The sequence below is a fragment of the Schistocerca gregaria genome, chromosome 4, assembly GCF_023897955.1.
Source record: "Schistocerca gregaria isolate iqSchGreg1 chromosome 4, iqSchGreg1.2, whole genome shotgun sequence".
Classification (NCBI taxonomy): domain Eukaryota; kingdom Metazoa; phylum Arthropoda; class Insecta; order Orthoptera; family Acrididae; genus Schistocerca; species Schistocerca gregaria.
The window spans coordinates 550,778,050-550,801,367 of record NC_064923.1 but is presented as its reverse complement, the minus strand read 5'-3'; the positions used below and the strand labels follow the sequence as shown (position 1 = coordinate 550,801,367).

Below are 23,318 nucleotides of genomic sequence, written 5' to 3'. Positions count from 1 at the left end.
CTTCGCGTAATTTTAGTTTGTCTGCAAGGCTTTAGCTATGCATATGTTTGCTGTGAAATTCCCTTTGCTTCCGCAGCAGTTTCCTAACTCGGTTGTTGTACCACCGTGGCCCTTTTCCATCTCTTACGATCTTGCTTGGCACATACTCATCTAAGGCATATTGTACGATGGTTTTGAACTTTGTCCACTGATCGTCAACACTATCTGTCCTTGAGACAAAGCTTTTGTGTTGAGCCATCATGTACTCTGAAATCTGCTTTTTGTAACTTTTTCTAAACTGAAAAATCTTCCTACCCTTTTTAATATTTCTATTTACGGCCGAAATCATTGCTGCCGTAACCGCTTTATGATCGCTGATTCCCTGTTCTGCGTTAACTGTTTCAAATAGTTTGGGGCTGTTTGTCACCAGAAAATCTAATATGTTATCGCCACGAGTCGGTTCTCTGTTTTACTGCTCAAGGAACTTTTCAGATAAAGCACTTAAAAAAATTTCACTGGATTGTTTGTCCCAGCCACCCGTTATGAACGTTTGAGTCTCCCAGTCTATCTCCGGCAAATTAAAATCTCCACCCAGGACTATACCATGGCGGGGAAATCTACTCAAAATATTTTCCAAATTATCCTTCAGGTGCTCAGCCACAACAGCTGCTGAGCCAGGAGGCCTATAGAGACATCCAATTACCATGTCTGAGTCTGCTTTAACCGTGACCTTCACCCAAATCATTTCACATTTCGGATCTCCGTCAATTTCCTTCGATAGTGTTGCACTTCTTATCGCCATAAACACGCCTCCGCCTTCACTGTCCAGCCTTTCTCTGCGGTACACATTCCAATCTTTTAGGACTTCATTACTGTTTACGTCTGGTTTCAGCCAACTTTCTGTCCCTAGTAATATATGGGCGTTGTGACCGTTTATTAATGAGAACAGTTCTGGGACCTTTCTATAGATGCTCCTGCAGTTTACTATTAGCACATTAATATTGTTGTTCCCTGTTGCATTTTGCCTACTCCTGCCTTGCCGCGTCTCAGGAGGCGTCTTGTCGGGCCTAGGGAGGGAATTCTCTAACCTAAAAAACCCCCATGTGCACTCCATACGTACTCCGCTACTCTCGTAGCCGCTTCCGGCGTGTAGTGCACGCCTGACCTATTCAGGGGGACCCTACATTTCTCCACCCGATAGCGGAGGTCGAGAAATTTGCACCCCAGATCTCCGCAGAATCGTCTGATCCTCTGGTTTAAGCCTTCCACTCGGCTCCAAACCAGAGGACCGCGATGGGTTCTGGGAACGATACTACAAATAGTTAGCTCTGATTCCACCCCGCGAGCGAGGCTTTCCGCCTTCACCAATTCCGCCAACCGCCTGTACGAACTGAGGATGACCTCTGAACCCAGACGGCAGGAGTCATTGGTGCCGACATGAGCAACAATTTGCAGTCGGGTGCACCCAGTGCTCTCTGTCGCCGCCGGTAGGGCCTCCTCCACATCTCGGATGAGACCCTCTGGCAAGCAGACGGAGTGAACACTGGCCTTCTTCCCCGACCTTTCCGCTATTTCCCTAAGGGGCTCCATCACCCGCCTAACGTGGAGCTCCCAATAATTAATAAACCCCTCCCCCCGTGTGCCTGCTCGGACCTTGCTGAAGGAGCAGCCACATGTCCACTCACAGGCAGAGCGGGCGATGCCACACGGCCAGCCTCCACGTTTACCCTCCGCCTCGTGCGCCGCGAACGCCGCTGAACCCGCCACTCCCCTTGGGGAGATGGTGGCCCAACGGCGCCCGGTACCCGCGAAGATGTCTCGACAGCAGGGACAGTGGGTGAAGCATGTAACAGCTGAGGTGTACCTTACGACGCACTAGACTCCCCACTACCGCTACACTCCGAGGCAGCAGCCTGAAGACGGCGGACCGCGGCCATCAACACGCTCAGCTGTTCGCGAACAGTGGCCAGCTCCTCCTGCGTCCGTACACAGCAGTCACACATCCTATCCATCCTAAGGAATCAATTTACTGATGAGAGTTAATCAACTTTTAACTAGACTGCTAATTCACTAAAGGCGGCTGTTTATTGACTAAACTGTGGTTGCTAGCCACTTCTTGTAGAAAACAATGAAAATAACACTACCTGTCTCTGGACTGTATTGAAAACAAACACTAGCACTACTGGCACTATGGCTGACTAAAGGTACTCTCTGACTGTATTCAAAACAAACACAAAATCTATGGAACACTATTAATAGCACTCGACAATTAAAGCTTCCTAAAAGCAAAAACACACGGAAGAAGAAGTGATAAGTAAGAAAAATACAGGATTCTTTGATAAGCTCACACATGTTTCCGTTTTATATAAAAGGAAATGAGTAAATACATTACTTCTATCGGTCGACTCCTGTCCTATCTCCTATACAACACGTAGTGCACAAAAGACATGTGTCAGCTAAAGATGATGTGAAAACTATAGACATAAATTTCAGGGATGTAAAAGTTATTCTTAACATAATTGATATAGTGAACTACTGTTTGAATTTTAAAATATATTTTATAAAAATTTCTATGACATACTTGATGCTGCAAATTTAAAACAGTTCCTTCATTTATAGGAAGTCTACGATATGACGAAAATTAGAGAACTTGCAGATGGCCCAAAGCTGACTTGAATGGACAGAACCTCTCGTATTTGTAAAACTCATAAAATTTGTCTGGGTACAAGGTAAGTGACCAAATTAATAACCCACGTCACGAAAAGTACAATATGTACTTACCGATACCACGTCCCGAAAACAAGTGCAAAAATTGATACCTACCGTAACGAAACCCCATACCCCTGAAAACATTACCAATTTCTGCCTTCAACCATTCCCGCACGTAAACTATGTATACCTAGATGATTTTAATGTACCGTTCGCGACGAGTCATTAGAGACGGAGTATAAACTCGTGCTGGGGAAGGAAATAGACCGCGTTCATTTCAGGGAATCAGCCCGGTTTTTGCTGAAGCCGTTTAGGGAAGCGAAAGAAAACTTAAAACTTTTGTTGCCAGAACGGGATGTGATTCCCCATCGTCCCGCAAGCGAGTCCATTGTCTTACCATTGGGCCTCCTCTGTTAATACTTCTAGAGAGGAAAAGTTATTATTGATACAGACCAAAATAAAATGGCTTGTTCACAGTAATAACACAAAAATCAAGTTGTCGTTCTGGAACAAAGGCGTTATAGGCCAAATGACTTAGGAAAACGGAACATTTTGCAGGAGAATTGAAGCATGGGACCAGTAAGAAAGGCCAGTATCCTGTAATAGCTATGTACATCTTGTCAACAAATGAGCAGTTTGGAAGAACTAGTAAAAAGAAAAAAACAGATCCCAGAGTTCTTTACTGTCTAGTTAAAGTTTATTTTGTCTTGTTTTCTTTCACTAAATGAAAACAAGTTTCGGAGCACGTGTTGTTTCCTTTGGATGAATTGCTACGAAAGGTTTCTGTACGTGTCAGTGTCTGACATTTCGTTTTGCTGTCACTGAGCACGTACTCTGACGCGATCGTGTGAGCAAAACTGGCTGTATATATCGCAAATGTCAGCTTACTGAAGACTCCAGTAGGGAAGAAAAAGTAACATCATGACGATGTTCGCCTCTCTTATTATTGGTAAGTTAGAGTGTTATTAATGTTATCGGCCTTCTGCTGGATAGTTAACAGTCTGAATAAATTTAGAAAGATGTTACTAATGACTTAAGTCGTAATAAACGAAGCTAAGTGATGTTCGTGATACGAAACTGTCAAGTACCGGACGATCCAAGAGCAACACGCAATGTGAAAAATCAGTAGTCACAGAGCACAGTCAGTCCCATGACGCAATTTTTAAATAAGAGCGCAGAAATGAGTATTTCACTAAAGAATAAATTAATTACCAGTATAATTTCATGTTCAACGACAGTTTTCAAATGGGACAGTAGCCGCTATCGTAAAGTGACGTAATACTTTTGAACACGCGGGTAGGGGACAGCTACCTAAATTGTACCGCTTTTTAGATTTTATTTATAATCGCCTAAACAGTAAGTTACAAAATTGTTTAAACGCTATCACCTTCGATCTTAGGATGTTGTTCTTGGTATCCGATTTAAGGAGTTGAAATTCTGAGGAAAAGAAGTGGTACAAACTAGGAATCTGGTTTTCTAATTTGTACCAATGGATGTATAAATTGTACCACCTTTACAAACTTTATCCTTGAACTTAAAGATTTCAGCTAGACTAACTATAAGAAAATGGTCCATATTTTAATTATTACAACACTATTTGCAGGCTTTGCAATGTGACTTTCTCTACCCCAGCTTATTTTACACGAATCCACATTTTGCGTTTCATGCATCTGATCATTTCTCCAGTCGATCGCCTTCTCACAAGACGCTATACAATTCCTCTTATTTTCGAATGAGGTTCTGTGTTGCCTTCTACACAGTGTCTCCAAAATACTTACTTTGCCAAGGCGGAGCTAGAGCCTCTTTTTTTGTTTTCACACTACCTGTCTGGCTCTGTGTCTCTCTCGTTTTCTCTCCTGCCATGGCTTCTTCTGTATTGAATTTAGGGCAGTACGTTTCGTTCTGTAATACAGAAGTTCTGAAGTTTTCATACGTCCGAAATTCTTAAACCAAACATGATCTCTTCAAATGTAATAATATGTTCTTCCAGTTCATTTTAAAATGCATTGGAAAATAAGTTACTGCAGCCAAAAGATTTTGTGGCTCCGTCTAATTAATATTTTTATTTTAAGCACGCGTCTTAATTGTTGCCCTAGGCATATATTTTATATACGGGCACATTCATTTAATTCATGATTCTGATTTAAATATACGGTTACAGTTAAATGTAATTCATTTGAGCCTCGCTTTCCGTAACACTTTTCTGTTCTCATACTGAAATACGAAATAATTATGTAATTAATAACTTAGGATAAAGAGCGCATTATAAAATACAACATAACTATTTGCAAACGGCGACTTCGATTAAAAATGCTAAATGCATGTTTTAAAAGTTACTAAACGATCAAGTTTCTTAAACTAAACCTGTAAAATATCGGAAATCCATAGCAATAATTATAGGCAATGTCACCATTTTCCTTTTGTCATTTTCCTGCAGAGAAACAAAAGCAAATAACGATTCATGACTGTATTCGCCCATAAGTAACTCATTCCAGAATGAGATTTTCAGAGTGCGTAGATATGGAACAACCTGGCAGATTAAAACTGTCTGCCGGACCGAGACTCGAACTCGGGACCTTTGCCTTTCGCGGGCAAGTCGTCTACCACCTTTTGTAAATGTAATTTTGTTCATTATTGTTCGCTTCATTTGTTCAGGGCGGGCCTCCCATGTCACCTATTCAAGTTCATCGTTTATCCGTTCACTCAGTTTTATTATTATTATTATTATTATTATTATTATTATTACAGAGGGCAGCCTATCTTCTCACCGAACACGCTGAGCTACCGTGCCCGCATCACTGAGCTACCAAAGCACGACACACGACCCGTGTAGTTTGGAAGGTAGGAGACAAGGTACTGTTAGGACGGATCGTGAGTCGTGCTAGGATAACTCAGTGATAGAACACTTGCCCGGAAAGGCAAAGGTCCCGAGTTTGAATCTCGGTCCGGCACACAGTTTTAATCTGCCAAGAAGTTTTAAGTAAAACTTTGTAATACTACCTACCCTGTAACAGCATTTTTCTCGCCACACACAGTAAGATTTAGGTGGAAACTACAGTAAAATCAACGTACTCTTCCGACGATCTGTTCCTCAACTCACAGAATCTGTTGTTGACAATATGGGTCCAAGAAGTACGTACTTCATGCTGATCTCACCATATGTCGGATCCTACAAGGGATTCAACTTTTACAGAGATGGTACAAATTTAGTACGGATACCATACAGGCAGCTCCCCCAAAAGTACAAATATGGAATGTAAGAGCCACAAGTCACGAAATCAAACATAAGATGATACGCGAGACTGCACAGAACAGAAGAGTGTTTCATTTGTTATTATTGACCAAGATTGTGAACAACTTAACATAGTCAACGACTCAAATGTTCACTGCACAACATGAACAAAGGTTGAGACTCTGTGGTTTATTTGTGTGAGCACAACCGACTGAGGACATCATTATGCAGAAAAAGTCTTTATCACGATAGTGTACAGGTTCTTTGTAGTGATGATACATTCGAATCTGAATGATACGTTAAGGAGCGCAGACCTCTGTTCGAAGGGGATGCTGTCTCTTGTAAGGTCCTTATCGCTGAATTGTGGAAAAGAGATGGAAATGCGCGTCTATAAATTTTCTACAGAGAGGGGTAATAATTGAAAGATTAGTGAAAATAATCTTTATTGTAACAATAGGTTGAAGCAAGCTGGTTTTCGAAATCGTTTGCAAATACTTTGTCACCCAATTGCGCCCCCTGCAAGAGGCGACTATTGGGAGGGTGTAAGTAGAGTTTGTTCTGTATCAGGAGGTTCTGTATCAGGAGGTTCTGTATCAGGAGGTTCTGTATCAGGAGGCACTCTCCCAATTCACTCCTTGCCAATTTTCCTCGGAAAGTTGGTAGTGACCTTTGGTCGCTGGTAGGCGCAGTGAAAGAAGTATCAGAATTAGTTATTTATTTAAAAAAAAATGTAGCGCCCCGACTCATAATTGTCATCGTCTGTCAATGCCCGCTGAGGAAACGTGTCGTAAGGGGCCTTCAACCCACTCAAGGCAGCTGACACCGCACATTTCCTTCCAGCCGGCTGCTGCACTGGCGTTTCGCCGCTTTCAGTGGCCCCGGCGCCGGCTGCGCCGCGACGCTGCGGCTGTGAACGACGGCGGCGCGTGTACTGAACTTAGCCGTCTTGGAAGGCGCTCTGTCCCCTCCTGCTCACCACCCTCCTTCGTCATCCGGCCTACTGCGATGACGGCTGCCGTATAGCCATAATGTTCGATGATATTGGCCTGTCGTTCAGATAGGCCCTATTCAGTCTGCCGGAACATCAGGGCTGTTCGTGCTGTGATCGTGGTGGTATGGAAAGACCTCCAGGTCCTCCCGTCTGCGACAGAGGCTCTGGTGTTGAACTCTGCAACTGGTGATTATTTCGAGGTAGGCATTTCTTCCAGTAGCGGCTGTTGTAGTCCGCAGCGTACATGAAATCTACAACAGATTTTTACCAGACGACACTTCACGGCAATCAGGGAAACGAGTGCCAATGTCATGTACACCATCAATCTGTTTGACCAACTACCTTACGAGGTATATTTCAAAAATGGTTCAAATGGCTCTGAGCACTATGGGACTTAACATCTGTGGTCATCAGTCCCCTAGAACTTAGAACTACTTAAACCTAACTAACCTAAGGACATCACACACATCCATTCCCGAGGCAGGATTCGAACCTGCGACCGTAGAAGTCGCGCGGTTCTGGACTGCGCGCCTAGAACCGCGAGACTACCGCGGCCGGGGAGGTATATTTCCGGGGCATTTATGGAGCCAAGTAGTGGCTAATTTTTACCCCACGTCAGTCGCCATGACTGCACAGGGCAGGCTATTACGAACGTATTAGAGTTTTTTCTTCTGCCGTTCTTGCTTAAGGAGTTTTTTTATAGTATAGAGCTGGTTCGTAAAAGCTGTTGCCACATAACGAAGGTGACGTGACCTTGTTTGGCTGCCCTGACCCACTGCATTCTGCTGAGATTTTCTGATTGACTCTCCAGAAACGCCGATGTTGTGTTTTGCCCTGACCCTGTCTCGGTGGCAAAATGTTTTCATTGCGGCCGCCCCGTGTCGACATTGCAGTAATATAGCGAAATACCTTCGCTCTGGGACTTCGAAAATTTTACCCGTTTTACTGCCATATACAAGGTTGCCGCGCAACAGGTCAATTAAGGGACCAGTGCGTTTAAGGCGCGATTCACAATAATAAGATGTGTGATATGATACGTGTTGGAACCCGCAAGCAACTAGACATTACGAATCACATGTCTGTTTCAGTTTCAGTTGCATTAGTGATCTTTTATGAGGACGACGTTAACGCTCAAAAGACCGAAAATAAAACAAAATATTGGGTGCCCTCGTATAATTCTATAAATATCAAACGTAACTCGGCTGTGGATTCTTGGGGAGTCTCTCAAATCGAAAAATTCCACAAATGCTGTCGGATGAACGAGTTTCCACTTTTTGGAGCAACTGGTATCAGCTATTACGACAAAACAAGACAACAAATTTACGACTTCCTATTTCTGCTGAGAGCCTACTCATTACAATAAGGTAAGGTGGTTAAAGGGTGCGGATGACGTAAAAAAACGCCACAATGAAAAGTTTTATTTTTTGTAAGACCACCTGTATGGTACGCTATGTGATCAAAAGTATCCGAACACCTGCTTGAAAATGACTTACAAGTTCGTGGCGCCCCCATCGGTAATGCTGGAATTCAAATATGGCGTTGGCCCACTCTTTGCCTTGATGACAGCTTCCACTCTCGACCACACCATAACACTACCGCCTCCGAATTTTACTGTTGGCATTAAACACGCTGACAGACGACGTTCACCGGACATTCGCCATACCTACACCCTGCCATTGGCTCGCCACATTCTCTACCGTGATTCGTCACTCTACACAACGTTTTTAGACTGTTCAATCGTCCAATGTTTACGCTCCTTACACCAAGCAAGGCGTCGTTTGGCATTTACCGGTGTGATGTGTGGCTTACGAGCAGCAGCTTGTCCATGAAATCCAAGTTTTCTTATCTCCTGCCTAACTGCCCTAGTACTTACAGTGGATCCTGAAGTAGTTTGGAAATCCTCTTCAACTGTCGGCGGTCTCTCTATCAGTAAACAAACGAGGTCGGCCTGTAAGCTTTTGTACTGTACGTGTCCCTTCACGTCTCCACTTCACTATCACATCGGAAACAATGGACCGGGGGATGTTTAGGCGTGTAGAAATCTCGCGTACAGACGAATGACCCAAGTGACACCCAATCATCTGACCACGTTCGCAGTCCTTGACTTCCGCGTAGCGCCCCATTCTGCTCTCTCACGATGTCTAATGACTACTGAGGCCGCTGAAACACGTATGACTTTGGGGGTATCCGGATACTTTTGATCACATAGTGTACTTTATTCAATGTGATAGATATACGGAATGGTGATAATCAGTCTGAAAAGCTCATAAAGGGGAAGTTCTCCTCGGATATAAATGTTAAAAAAAATCGACATATTCCGCAGTTTCCGAGTTATTTAGCTCTGAAGTTATGGAGTCAGATCAACGAGTGCGCAAATTCAAGTAGCCTGCCAGTGCTGGTGTCGCCAAGTCTGTTCTTCGTTTGATTTCATCAAACAGAAAAACACAGAAAAACGGTAGGTTTTGTTCAAATCAAATGGTTGAAATGGCTCTGAGCACTATGGGACTTAACTTCTAAGGTCATCAGTCCCCTACGTACACCTAACTAACCTAAGGACATCACACACATCCATGCCCGAGGCAGGATTCGAATCTGCGACCGTAGCGATCGCGCGGTTCTAGACTGTAGCACCTAGAACCACTCGGCCACCCTGGCCTGCAGGTTTTGTTCATCTAACTTAAATTTGTCACTTCCGACAAAGGAATATTTTAATAGGTTGGTGACTTTTTCAACTCAGCGGACCCACAGAGAATGTCTATGCTTCACCGCATTTTAGCGCTTGCATATGCTTGAATTTGTTCGCGCAACAACCTGATTGTCTAACTTCACTGCTAAATAACTCTGAAACGGCGCAACCTTCTTTTTCTTGACAATTATTTCTCTCCACAACCTTCCCTGCAACACCAAGTTTTCCAGGCTGTCTCTGACTATACTGTGTAAATAATGGGTGCAGATTGATAAATCTAGGCTAGTACTTCTCCAACTGTTCCGCTTCGCAAAGTTGTATATGATTCACCTTTAGGAGTATTCAGAAAAAACGTTGCTTAATTTGAAACGAGATCAGTCACCATCGATGGTTCGGCATTGGGTGGTGACATCTGCACACAGATAGACAATGCATTTGAAGAAATGGAAGAAGCCCGCACTAATAAGAAAAATCCCGACGAACAGGCGCGGTCCCTCCGTTAAGAGAGGTGACCGATGTGTAGCGATCAGTTTTCGTCCAACGCGCTGGGCGAGTCATTCGTTTATTCAGAAAGGGAGGCCGACAGTGGTTGCCACCTTTCCGTCGGTCGGCGATGACAGAATGGAGGCGCATGCCCTTTAATCTTTCCCAGCCGATTTTACGGAAACTATTTGGAAAATAAAATTTCATTTCTGCTTTACTTGTGGCTTTATATGTCAGGTTCATGATGATGTACCCATCATTTCGTTAATGGTCATAGTTATAGTGATGTTTATGTGGAAGTAAGACACTGCGCGAAATTCGGAAAAGTTTGGAGTGACAAAGAGGGGTCGCTATGAGTTTGCATTTGGTGTATGTTACACAGTATGTTGCTGCATACGAAATGTAGCTAACATATTGGAATTTTCTTTAGATTTGGGTGGGTATCTCTATCTGTCATCAATCTCGAGAAGTCAGAGTAAAATATCCACAACAGCCGGCCGGGGTGGCCAAGCGGTTATAGGCGCTACAGTCTGGAACCCAGCGACCGCTATAGTCGCAGGTTCGAATTCTGCCTCGGGCATGGATGTGTGTGATGTCCTTAGGTTAGTTAGGTTTAAGTAGTTCTAAGTCTAGGGTACTGATGACCTCAGAAGTTAAGTCCCATAGTGCTCAGAGCCATTATCCACAACATTCCTCATATTTCATAAACGATTTGAGATATCGGAAAGAGATTTTGGCAAATGATAGCAAACAAGGAGGAGAGTATTTTTACTTATCATTTTTATTCTAAGCCTCTATATATACTGTGTTATTCCACTAACTAAGGCCTTTTTAATGAAATAATTTAATTTTTAAGGGCCATCGGTAGCTGGTGAAACAAGAAATGATGTGGATTTGGGAGCAACACATTTGAAGACATTACAAATTTACTTTGTACCAAGGATGTGCTTTTTCATAAGCTACTGACCTAACTTTTTGTCATTTCCTCCCTTAATAAACTTAATGTGTTGAACTGTGTGTGAATTCCTCAGTGATCAAGCAATTGACGTCATCGGTCCCTAGACTTACACACTACTTACACTAACTTAAACTACCTTATGCTAAGAACAACACACACACACACACACACACACACACACACACACACACACACACACACACACACACACCCATACCTGAGGGAGTATTTGAACCTCCAGCGGTAGGGGCCGCGTAATGCCTGACATGGCACCTCTAACAGCACAGTCACTCCGCGCAGCATAAACTTAATAAACCTTTATTTCAGTATTCTCTCGAAATTGTGTTAGTGTGGTGACATCATCTAAACTCCACTGTATTTTGGCAAAAGAAGCAAAATTTTAACATGGCATTATGAAATATGTGAAGATTATCCTCAAAACTTGCCATTCATGATGCTTATCTGAACGTTGTTACAAATGGTTAACAAATCAAGCGAAAAGAAATCGTTGCATTTTCAGCGGAATTCTTCTTTGGTACTAACCAAAGCAGAGGTGAGAGATCTTTTTGAATGGCTACCATGCAAGTGTGGGCGTGGAGGCGCTCCACTTAATATTCACAAAGCATGTAAGCTTCAGTTTAGAACTGCACTTCCCCTCCAGCGCTCGACATTTCCCCTACAGCGCCTGTCCTTAACCCCCGTCACCACCACTCTAGCCACACATGCTCTGCCAAGTGCGCATCTACCGGCCACGGTATTTTGCGTGGACTCGACTTAGAGACTTGGTCGATCAGTTGATCTCTTATTTTGTCTGGAGGATTTCAAACAGTAAAGACAATGAAAAGTTTTTTCCAGCTCTACAAATGCTATAATAAATGCAGGTCTGTCTTTCTTTATTCACTTTATCTCCTAAGATAAGTCATATGATCAGTACTGGTTTCAGTGTTACTACACTGTATAGCTCGATTCTTGCAAAGAAGGAAAGAGCTTCCAGCCACTGTTGATAATACTGTTTATTTAAACAAACAGTGCCGTTATCGTTTTAGAGTCGACAGGTCCATCTTCAGCCGGCTGTTTACGTTTAGACACACCCCTGTTGATGGTTACATTAGTCTTCTTGTTCTTTATTTCCCCATGTGGTTAAAGTTTACTGCGGTGGTGCTGCTGTACAACAGAAAACGATGTGGCATACGACCTGTTTGATTGTAACCATGCCTAATAATAAATGAACACAATGTAAACGATCGTTAAGGTAGTATTGTTTTAGTTTTAGGTTTTGTTTGTTCAAAATCTATATAAATAAAGAGCATTGTAACAGCGGGTCGTTCCTGCTTTCTTCTTTGTATCAACCTGTATTTTATTCACAGCCTCCGTCTCAAAATGTCAGGTTTCGATAAAATAGCGTGTTCCTACATTTCTCCAGAATCCACACTGATCTTTCACAAGACATGCTTTACCTGTCCTAGGATTCTTCTATAAAAATTCGTATTAACTCTGCACTCTTTAAAATTTCCTGGCAGATTAAAACTGCGTGCCAGAACGAGTATTTACTTGCTGTACTGGTGATTTCGTAAGATTCATGTCTATCAGAATGTTCCTTGTTGGGATTATTACATTACTCTTGAAGTCTGGGAGTATTTCGCCTGACTCATGTATCATCCATACCAGGCGTATCCTGTTTCTAATGGTCGTTTCTTCATAGCACGTCAATAATTCTTAAATAAGGCGTACAGTCTAGATGTATTGTTTCGACTTTGGACTCTTAGTGTTCCGTTAAATTCTACAACGTGAGAGGTATTCCGCCAGGACCTCGTGCCTTGTTCTCTTTGTACTGTCAAAATTCTTTTCCAGTACCGAAAGTGCTATTCTTCAATGCCCGTCATTTATGCGTGGCTATATACATATATATATAGGGTGTTTCAAAAATGACCGGTATATTTGAAACGGCAATACAAACTAAACGAGCAGCGATAGAAATACACCGTTTTTTGCAATATGCTTGGGACAACAGTACATTTTTAGGCGGACAAACTTTCGAAATTACAGTAGTTACAATTTTCAACAACAGATGGCGCTGCAAGTGATGTGAAAGATATAGAAGACAACGCAGTCTGTGGGTGCGCCATTCTGTACGTCGTCTTTCTGCTGTAAGCGTGTGCTGTTCACAACGTGCAAGTGTGCTGTGGACAACATGGTTTATTCCTTAGAACAGAGGATTTTTCTGGTGTTGGAATTCCATCGCCTAGAACACAGTGTTGTTGCAACAAGACGAAGTTTTCAACGGAGGTTTAATGTAAACAAAAGACCGAAAATGGATACAATAAAGGATCTGTTTGAAAAATTTCAACGGACTAGGAACGTGACGGATGAAAGTGCTGGAAAGGTAGGGCGACCGTGTACGGCAACCACAGAGGGCAACGTGCAGCTAGTGCAGCAGGTGATCCAACAGGGGCCTCGGGTTTCCGTTCGCCGTGTTGCAGCTGCGGTCCAAATGACGCCAACGTCCACGTATCGTCTCATGCGCCAGAGTTTACACCTCTGTCCATACAAAATTCAAACGCGGCAACCCCTCAGCGCCGCTAGCATTGCTGCACGAGAGACATTCGCTAACGATATAGTGCACAGGATTGATGACGGCGATATGCATGTGGGCAGCATTTGGTTTACTGACGAAACTTATTTTTACCGGGACGGCTTCGTCAATAAACAGAACTGGCGCATATGGGGAACCGAAAAGCCCCATGTTGCAGTCCCATCGTCCCTGCATCCTCAAAAAGTACTGGTCTGGGCCGCCATTTCTTCCAAAGGAATCATTGGCCCATTTTTCAGATCCGAAACGATTACTGCATCACGCTATCTGGACATTCTTCGTGAATTTGTGGCGGTACAAACTGCCTTAGACGACACTGCGAACACCTTGTGGTTTATGCAAGATGGTGCCCGGCCACATCGCACGGCCGACGTCTTTAATTTCCTGAATGAATATTTCGATGATCGTGTGATTGCTTTGGGCTATCCGAAACATACAGCAGGCGGCGTGGATTGGCCTCCCTATTCGCCAGACATGAACCCCTGTGACTTCTTTCTGTGGGGACACTTGAAAGACCAGGTGTACCGCCAGAATCCAGAAACAATTGAACAGCTGAAGCAGTACATCCCATCTGCATGTGAAGCCATTCCGCCAGACACGTTGTCAAAGGTTTCGGGTAATTTCATTCAGAGACTACGCCATATTATTGCTACGCATGGTGGATATGTGGAAAATATCGTACTATAGAGTTTCCCAGACCTCAGCGCCATCTGTTGTTAATTGTAACTACTGTAATTTCGAAAGTTTGTCTGCCTGAAAATGTACTGTTGTCCCAAGCATATTGCAACAAACGGTGTATTTCTATCGCTGCTCGTTTAGTTTGTATTGCCGTTTCAAAAATACCGGTCATTTTTGAAACACCCTGTTTATATGTGTGTTTTAATACGCAAATGAGTGAATACGTTTTTAAACTTGAAACTTAACTTTGCTGTTTCTATATGCGGTGTTTAGTGGCTACAACTAACTTATCAACATAACACCGAATGGAAGGTTTGTATCCTTGAACTGTAAGTACATAAAACCAAAACTTCCTAAGATATTGTTGTTGTAGACTTCACACATGGTGCTCGTTAAGTTTCCATTGTATGTATGTCTTTGCAAACATCTCTTTTGAAGCGAGAGTGTAGGAACCTCCGTTTTGTGATATTCTTCGAATGATATCGTTAAACAATGGTGATCGTATCTTTTCCATCTTTTATTACGATATTCGCCAAGTAATAATCTAGAGTACGATTTAAGATATGTTTGACCTTTAATCCCAGCCCTTCCTTCGGATTAGTAGAAAAGGTTCTCAGTTCATACGAGGTGTATTCAAGTTCTAAGGCCTCCGATTTTTTTCTACGGACTGGAAAGAGATAGAAACATGCGCATTGTTTTAAAATGAGGCCACGTTCATTGTCAATACGTCCCAGAGAAGGCAGCACCGTACGGCAGATGGAATTTTACTGCCAGCGGCGACAATGAGAACTGTTTTAAATACTTAAAATGGCGACGTTTTCCTTACTTGAACAGCGTGCAATCATTCGTTTTCTGAATTTGCGTGGTGTGAAACCAATTGAAATTCATCGACAGTTGAAGAAGACATGTGGTCATGGAGTTATGGATGTGTCGAAAGTGCGTTCGTGGGTGCGACAGTTTAATGAAGGCAGAACATCGTGTGACAACCATCCGAAACAACCTCGGGCTCGCACAAGCCGGTCTGACGACATGATCGAGAAAGTGGAGAGAATTGTTTTGGGGGATCGCCGAATGTCTGATGAACAGATCGCCTCCAGAGTTGGCATTTCTGTGGGTTTCTTGCACACAATCCTGCATGACGACCTGAAAATGCGAAAAGTGTCATCCAGGTGGGTGCCACCAATGCTGATGGACGACCACATGGCTGCCCGTGTGGCATGTTGCCAAGCAATGTTGACGCGCAACGACAGCATGAATGGGACTTTCTTTTCGTCGGTTGTGACAATGGATGATACGTGGATGCCATTTTTTAATCCAGAAACAAAGCGCCAGTCAGCTCAATGGAAGCACACAGATTCACCGTGACCAAAAAAATTTCTGGTAACCGCCAGTGCTGAAAAAATGATGGTGTCCATGTTCTGAGACAGCGAGGGCGTAATCCTTACCCATTGCGTTCCAAAGGGCACTACAGTAACAGGTGCATCCTACGAAAATGTTTTGAAGAACAAATTCCTTCCTGAACTGTAACAAAAACGTCCGGGAAGGGCTGGGCGTGCGCTGTTTCACCAAGACAACGCACCCGCACATCGAGCTAACATTACGCAACAGTTTCTTCGTGATAACAACTTTGAAGTGATTCCTCATGCTCCCTACTCACCTGACCTGGCTCCTAGTGACTTTTGGCTTTTTCCAACAATGAAAGACACTCTCCGTGGCCGCACATTCACCAGCCGTGCTGCTATTGCCTCAGCGATTTTCCAGTAGTCAAAACAGACTCCTAAAGAAGCCTTCGCCGCTGCCATGGAATCACGGCGTCAGCGTTGTGAAAAATGTGTACGTCTGCAGGGCGATTACGTCGAGAAGTAACGCCAGTTTCATCGATTTCGGGTGAGTAGTTAATTAGAACTTGAATGCACCTCGTAATTTAAACAGGTTGTAAGTGGCTCTCTATTAGTTCTGTCAAATATAAATTTGAATTTCTTGTTAAATTTTTTGTCTTCGGCGCACATTGTTCCTGTAATATTACCACGGGCGACTTTCTAGAAAAGATCGGGTCTCTTTGCAGCCATGACGTCAAATATTTCTTCAGCATGTTGGCTGTCGGATTAATTGATCAAAGCAGTGTTTGAGAAGGGATCCAATATTTCTTAGCAACATTGGTTGGCTTAACTCTCGATAACGTATACGCATTTTCTCCTAGTGGATAATAAACAAATTTACTTCATTCTCTTCTAATTCTGCATGGTTGAGATTTTTAAGTGTTGCCAAATTTAGGCATTGGGAAACTACATTTTCACTGTCGGTTCACTTTGAACCTCCTTACATCTAATGTTTCTGATCATTGTTGTCAATATTCATCTTAATTTATTCTTCCATTATACTGTGCACTTACTATGGAAAGTTTTCCTACTCTCAGTGCGTAATAATATGTGAGCAACACTGCTTTCTAGAACTTCTAGGACCTCCCAGCGAACGTTCAGGACAACCAATATTTAAATAGTCTTACCCTCTGCATTTGCTAACAGATGAATAACAGATTTCTCATGTAGCAAGTTTTCGTCTATGTAACTCGGAGTTACACCTTGCCTTAAAAACCTAGGGTAAACCATACCGTTACCTGCCATACGAGTGGTTGTTTTCTATGTATAGCGCACACCCTACCTATTCATGATGACCTAACAAGTATCAGAATGTGAGTGAGCTAGAAGGTAGCAGAATCATTTGTCTCCGGAAAGCAGCTTTATTGTACCGAACCATTTCTGTTCGAACACGACATCGCCCTACGGTAGTGAGGGTTGTATATAAGACGGTTGTGTGCAGCGATGGGTGAATTCTACGTCACGCAGTGTAGCCACAATACGGGACGACTTCCCTCTCGTCCGCGTAATTTACTACATCACCCACTGAGTTTGTAGGACAATTTTGCGCTGCAGCAAATGTGGACCTGTCTGCGCCGACTGCTGGACACCGTCTGTTGAGGGTTGGGCTAGTAGCAAACATGCCATTGAGTCGGATTACACTGATCAGAAATGTGGAGAAGCTCAGACAGGAACATGTTTGTTAGTGATGATACTGGCGCGCTGAGAAATAAAATGTAGTAATTTCAGACGCGTCCTCTGTCAGCCTACCGTACAGTGACCACTACGTGATAGAGTTTGCGTGGTGTAAGCATTTCAGCTCGTATCTTTTCGATTGGCACAGAGCACAAATGTTAAGCGTGACTGTTTGGAACGCCATTCGATACAACGATCTATGGGTCCGCTTATGGAAAACTAGATAAACAGGAACCTCGACATCATGGGCGTCTTAGTCTCAAGTGCCTTCCTCGTTCGGTTAACACGCCATGTTTCAGGTAGACAATGTGGCGAAGAATGTGGAAGCCTTGTTGGAAGAGCGCTGGTGAAAGCAGCCCCCTGACCCACATGCCCACTTGAGCTGTGCCCCATTGAACACGCCTTCAGTACTCGTGCTCGACAACGCGCACGACTCGGTCCTTCAGCAACCACAATTGGTGCTTTCTGATTCCGTACATAAATCGTGTGGACATATTTAGAACCTCTTTCAACCGTTACTATTGAAGAAGGAAGATCAGAGTTTGAATCGTCGAGAACGAGGTCGTCAGAGACGGAGCACAAGCCCGGATCAGAGAAGGATGAGGAAAGACGTCGGCAATGCCCATTCAAAATAATCCATCCCGTCCTAACGGGAAACATAAAGCCTCAATGACTGGACGGGGATTTGAATCGTTGTCCTCCCCTGTGCGACATTCCCTGGAGGTTAGAGGTTTTTACTGTGGAATAACACATCTTCGCACCCTCATGTATTATCAGATATCAAGCTCGGTTTTTAAATCATAAATATTTGCAGTTATGTAATAATTTATGCTATACAGTTCATTTCAGTTAGAAATTCTTAGTGAAGCGATTTTCACAATAGTTACAGTGCACATTCGACTTATTACTAAGACTCTTTTTCCGTTAGTTAATGGGAACCCGTTTACGTTGCCTAGGTGTTCTGTTCCTTAGGGGTTCCATAACAGCAGAAATCCTGAAATTATCGATTTTCTTTCATAGATGTTAATCTGCAGAATTTACCAATGGTGGATGATGTATATACATTATTGTCTTATTCTGGGTTATTCATTCTTGTAAACAAAACACTGAATGGGCTTGACCACATACATTTGACAGTTCTCATACTAAAATTAAATTTTTGGATCGCTCTCCTCGACGACATATTACTGCACTGCATAAGGTCGCCTTTTGACATTAATTTGTTTACTTTGCGTAGGTTTTGTTAATTTTTTTTGAATAAGTTTGAAAGTATTAGTTGTTTTGCGTATAACTACAGTTTTTCTGAGTATACAGTGAATTTATTAGTGTTGCTAGAAAATAATTTAATTAATTACAGATATAAGTATAATGTTAGTAGCGTAGAAAACGCGAGAAAAACTATATGGGCAGTTTTTTTCATCTCTCTTCAACAGACGATAAGCACATTCATGGTCCATGCTCTCCAGGAAGTGAGCCATTGTAGAATACAACAGATGGCAAAATTGTGACAAATGTTTTCACAATCCAGCTATACCTTATGCCATAAAGGAGACCTTGAAGGAAACTTTTAGAGATTTGCCAATTGTACCCATAATTCTAATGAGTCCATCAAAACCGTAATGTGGGCCATAATTCTAAAGACAGTGTTTGTATCAATTAGTACACTGCACTTTGCTGTCTTTAATGCAGTGACAACTTTCAATGAGAGAAATGTTACAAGGTGAGTTCTGGAAAGACTGCTGCAAATTAATGGTCATTTATCAGTGAAACAAAGTTAAATTTAGATAAAGAAAGAGTTAGGGCATCAGAGAGCTATTAGAGACCTTGAAACAAGGACAAAATATCGCAGAGGAGTAGGAAAAACGTCATTGCGAGATGAAATGGAAGATGATGCAGTAAACCCATCTTATGGAGCCGCAATACATCGACAACTTTAATGATTGTTTGCTTTAAGCTGTATTTGTTAAGAATAATGCGTACTTTTTCTCACCTCCTACTTGTCAGAATTTTTCAAAATTACGGGATAAATCGATTTGAGTATTGTGCATATTTTGGCACAGAGTTTCCCTGTTTTGTAAATCTCAAAGAAGTTAGAGCTCTTCATATGTAGAAAAATGTAGACTGTTGCTTATTTTGATGTCCACTTTTTATAAAAATCATTATTATTTTAAAACTAATCAATGTTTTTAGATATAGTTATGTCAAAGTGGTTAGACATGTGTAACCACAAGCAGCATTTTTTTTTTTACAAATTTTTATTCCAAAGAGTTTCTGATAAAAGGCATCTTTGGCATGAATAAATTTCGCATAATTGGAGATAGGGATTACCAACCTGCCCTTAATTTACTTCACTGTATTAATAAAAGCCAACCACTGCGATGGAGTAAAAGTGTTAGTTATAACACAGTACATGGGTACTGAGTTCTGGAAACTAAGTGTTCCATTATTATGACCAAAACCGTATTTCGTTTTACAGTAACAAAATACAGAATGCATGCTCTTGAAGATTAATTTGTTTTTGGCAGCTGTGACGGCAGCAGTGTTGGCGGCGGACGACGTGTATGCCGTCGGCCCAATGCCAGTACTCGAACACCCGCCTCCACCATTCGCAGTCCCCGGCGTGGACCACATGGGGCATGCGGGCCTCCCAAACGGCCCTTTCCATCCTGGAGATAGCTGTCCGGCGCTCTGCCCACTCCACTGGGATCCAAGGATCGCCTTATGCGAGCCGGGCAGGCTGGCCGTGTTCGTCAACCACTGCGCCTTGCAACGGGAAGTCTGCCTGTTGAACAGAAGTAAGTGTTAGTGGTCAGCTGAGACTGGCAGGCTCTGCAGTCGTAAGCTCGATATTCTGACCGTCGTGTTTGTTCCTCTGTTGCAGAATGCGTGTTGTTCAAACCTGAATGGGATCCTCACCATCCTGAGGGGTGGCACTAGACTTCTGAATGGGCAAGAAAGTGATACGACGAGCACAGTACGAAGCAGACAAATCGACTGTTACACTTCAGATCATCAACATAGCTACTCGCTTTGTTGTTTTAGTGTTCAAATATATGTAAAAAGACGTTTTCTCCTCAACTTTCCTTGCCTCCACATTACATATCAGCAAACTGTGATCAGATTCTTGATCTTCGCATTCGAAAGCGAACTTGTATCTCTGTAACGCACTGATACGCAGTAAAATACTTCGTTTCCGGCTTCAAATCAAAGTTTGACCATCCCGTTACATTTTAGCCTCGTTTTCCTGCACAACATCATGTGATAACTTAGGTTTATCCTTTTTCAAGGTCACAGGATGTTTACTCTCCTATAATTTCCAACTACAGTACTCGTAAAGCTTTTTCGATTATGAAATGTCAACACAACATACAACTTAGGTCTTCCTTCTTCCTGTTACTGAAAAATACGTTTATTGCCGTGGATGATATTCTATAAAATCATACTCAATATTCCATTTTAGATTTCCTAAGAATTTTTCAACGTTGATTCCTGTGCAAAGTTCAGCTTCCAACCGCTAGATATGGTTGGTGTTTGATGTTATTGTTCGAATTTTGATTTTGATACGCTTCCCAACCTAGAAACGTTAACTTCTACTTTATGAACAACGCACACATTTACTGCTTTTCTGTTTCCTTTTTGTTTAAATGTTGTAAACAGAAGCTGCTTGTATTGTTAAAATATTTTTTTTTGCAGTTCCTGTAATACTTACATTGACTTCGCATTTATTTTCAGTCTTTGTATTAATTATGTGTCGGATTGATCTGGATGTTATGGTGAATTGGATTTTCCGGCATATACTTCCCATTTCCAGTTCTCATTTTCGTGTTCAGGTGGTTGTAAAGTTAAATCAAAATCAGTCACTTTATTAACTGAAAGTACTTGTCATTGACGTACAAATGCATGTATGCTTTCATAGTGTGTTTGTGCTTTTTTCCCTCGATCTTTTTTTCGAGCCTCGGCCAGAGTTTGAAGGCACCAAGTTCGAAGGAACCACCACAAACTCAGTGCAGATGTGTGTGTGTGTGTGTTTTTTTTTTTTTTTGCAAAAGGGAGCTTTGGGGAGAGAGAGAGAGAGAGAGAGAGAGAGAGACAGAGAGAGAGAGAGAGAGAGAATTCTGATGTTTATACGTAACATGAGTATCAGTTACCTTCTTTATATGTAGAAATTATGTCAAAGTAACTTCATTAAGTAGTTCACTTTAACATAATCATTTGAAAATACTACACTACACTCTTCAAGAAGTTCTTTGGTATTGATTTCATGAATGGTGCAGAAGAGAGTAATTAAAAGAAAATAAACGACCCTTCAAGCATATATACGAATGAGCAAGTGATTTAGAAACCTAACTAATGGTGCATTCTGAACATTTTTTTAAAGCCGATTGCCAATAGTTATGTATTTTTCTTAAATGCATGGCAAACATCTGTTTGCCTTTTATTATCACTACTAGTTGTGGCTTACATCATTATGGTATCTGTATACATCAAAACAAAGCATGAAACAACTATAAATGCATGAAGTCTAATCAGTTACACCTACGTGTTATAAATTAATACTTACAAAACAACAAATATTAATCACATGTCATAGCATATTATATCAGTATGACAGTTCACATAATTACTGCATCATCTGAACTGTTGAACATCTACAGAACCGAACAGATATCGTTGTACAGAAGTTGGTGTGGCTGGTTTGAAATCTGTTATAACTGATGATCAGCTGAGTGTATATTTACCAAAGAGTATCGAACCATAGAAGTTAGTTATTATGAAAAAACTGAAGTAAAGATGCAAGTAATATTGGTTTCAACAAATTACAGCAACTAGTCGCTTTTTGTTTTATTATTTAATGTTTATGTCCAATTATAGGTTTCGAATCGCCTATCGATTCATCATCTGATCGTACACATTCATTGCATGTTTGCAGCATTGTGGGGCTCAGGTAGCTGTGGCAGAATGTATGGACGAAACATGTAAGCATTGAATGTGGCGAGAATTATTTATATTATGAGATCGATTTCGTTGCATCACTTTAGCAGTATCTTTTGGATTCTTCTTGGTGCACACATTGTTTTAGAAAACATACCGAATGTTTTCCGGTAACGTTAATTTTACACTATTTAACAAGTTTAGCCACATGTAGCTATTTTCACATGCTTTACAAAACGTAAATGAATCGAAGAGCGTGATTAAAGTTACTTTCTAAGCGTTTGTATTGGAGCAGAGCGTCTTTTTCCTTAGCACTCGCATTGCACATTGGTGACAGTAAGTATATATCTACTAGTTATATTCATTACTGCAAAACTAAAACGTATTTACAATACAAACTTGACATGTACTATCTGCAGTATCTATTAAACAATGAGATTGGATGATAGTATTCTGTAATGTTAGTGCTGAAATTACGTTTGACATTTATCTTGGTGTTTAATAGGCATCCATCATTACTTATGAAATAAAGATTAGAACTTAAAGATTGTCTGTAACTTTGACACAATGGTTTGTTCACTAAGACAGTTTGTTCATTTACAGTGGTGTGGGGTGATTGATTGTTATTGTTGGATATCTCTTAATGCTTCCAGGACATCCATCTTTACTCCTTTGCCTACATGCAATGAATAAATAACATCTGACAATTAACCACTAGGCGATCCGAAACTGGCAATCGAAAATAAAAATAGAGTAACAAAATAAAAGGCCATTGGTTGCAATAATTTGTGGAAAACTTCATTCATCACAATCCCAGTGTCCCACATTCATATTGGATAAAAGTTTTAAAAGCAATATTCCTTCTGTGTACTGTGTTAGAAGTTATTACAAAATATTACACAAATCATTGACTCTAGACATATGAAAAAAATATAAATATACCACAAAATTACAAGAGTACAATGAAATAAAGGAAGTCAGTTACACAAGAATGTAATGAAAAACAACAGAAATTAGTAATATCTCA

General features: G+C 41.7%; 1 protein-coding gene across 1 annotated transcript; it reads left to right on the top strand.

The window, feature by feature from the left end:
• The first annotated feature begins 3,490 nt into the window (after positions 1-3,490).
• On the top strand, positions 3,491-23,105 carry LOC126267415 (uncharacterized). The gene is made up of 3 exons (XM_049972646.1): positions 3,491-3,637; positions 19,885-20,154; positions 20,241-23,105. The coding sequence occupies exons 1-3, from the start codon at positions 3,610-3,612 to the stop codon at positions 20,294-20,296; spliced, it is 354 nt and encodes a 117-aa protein (XP_049828603.1). The 5' UTR covers positions 3,491-3,609; the 3' UTR covers positions 20,297-23,105.
• The last annotated feature ends 213 nt before the right edge of the window (positions 23,106-23,318 follow it).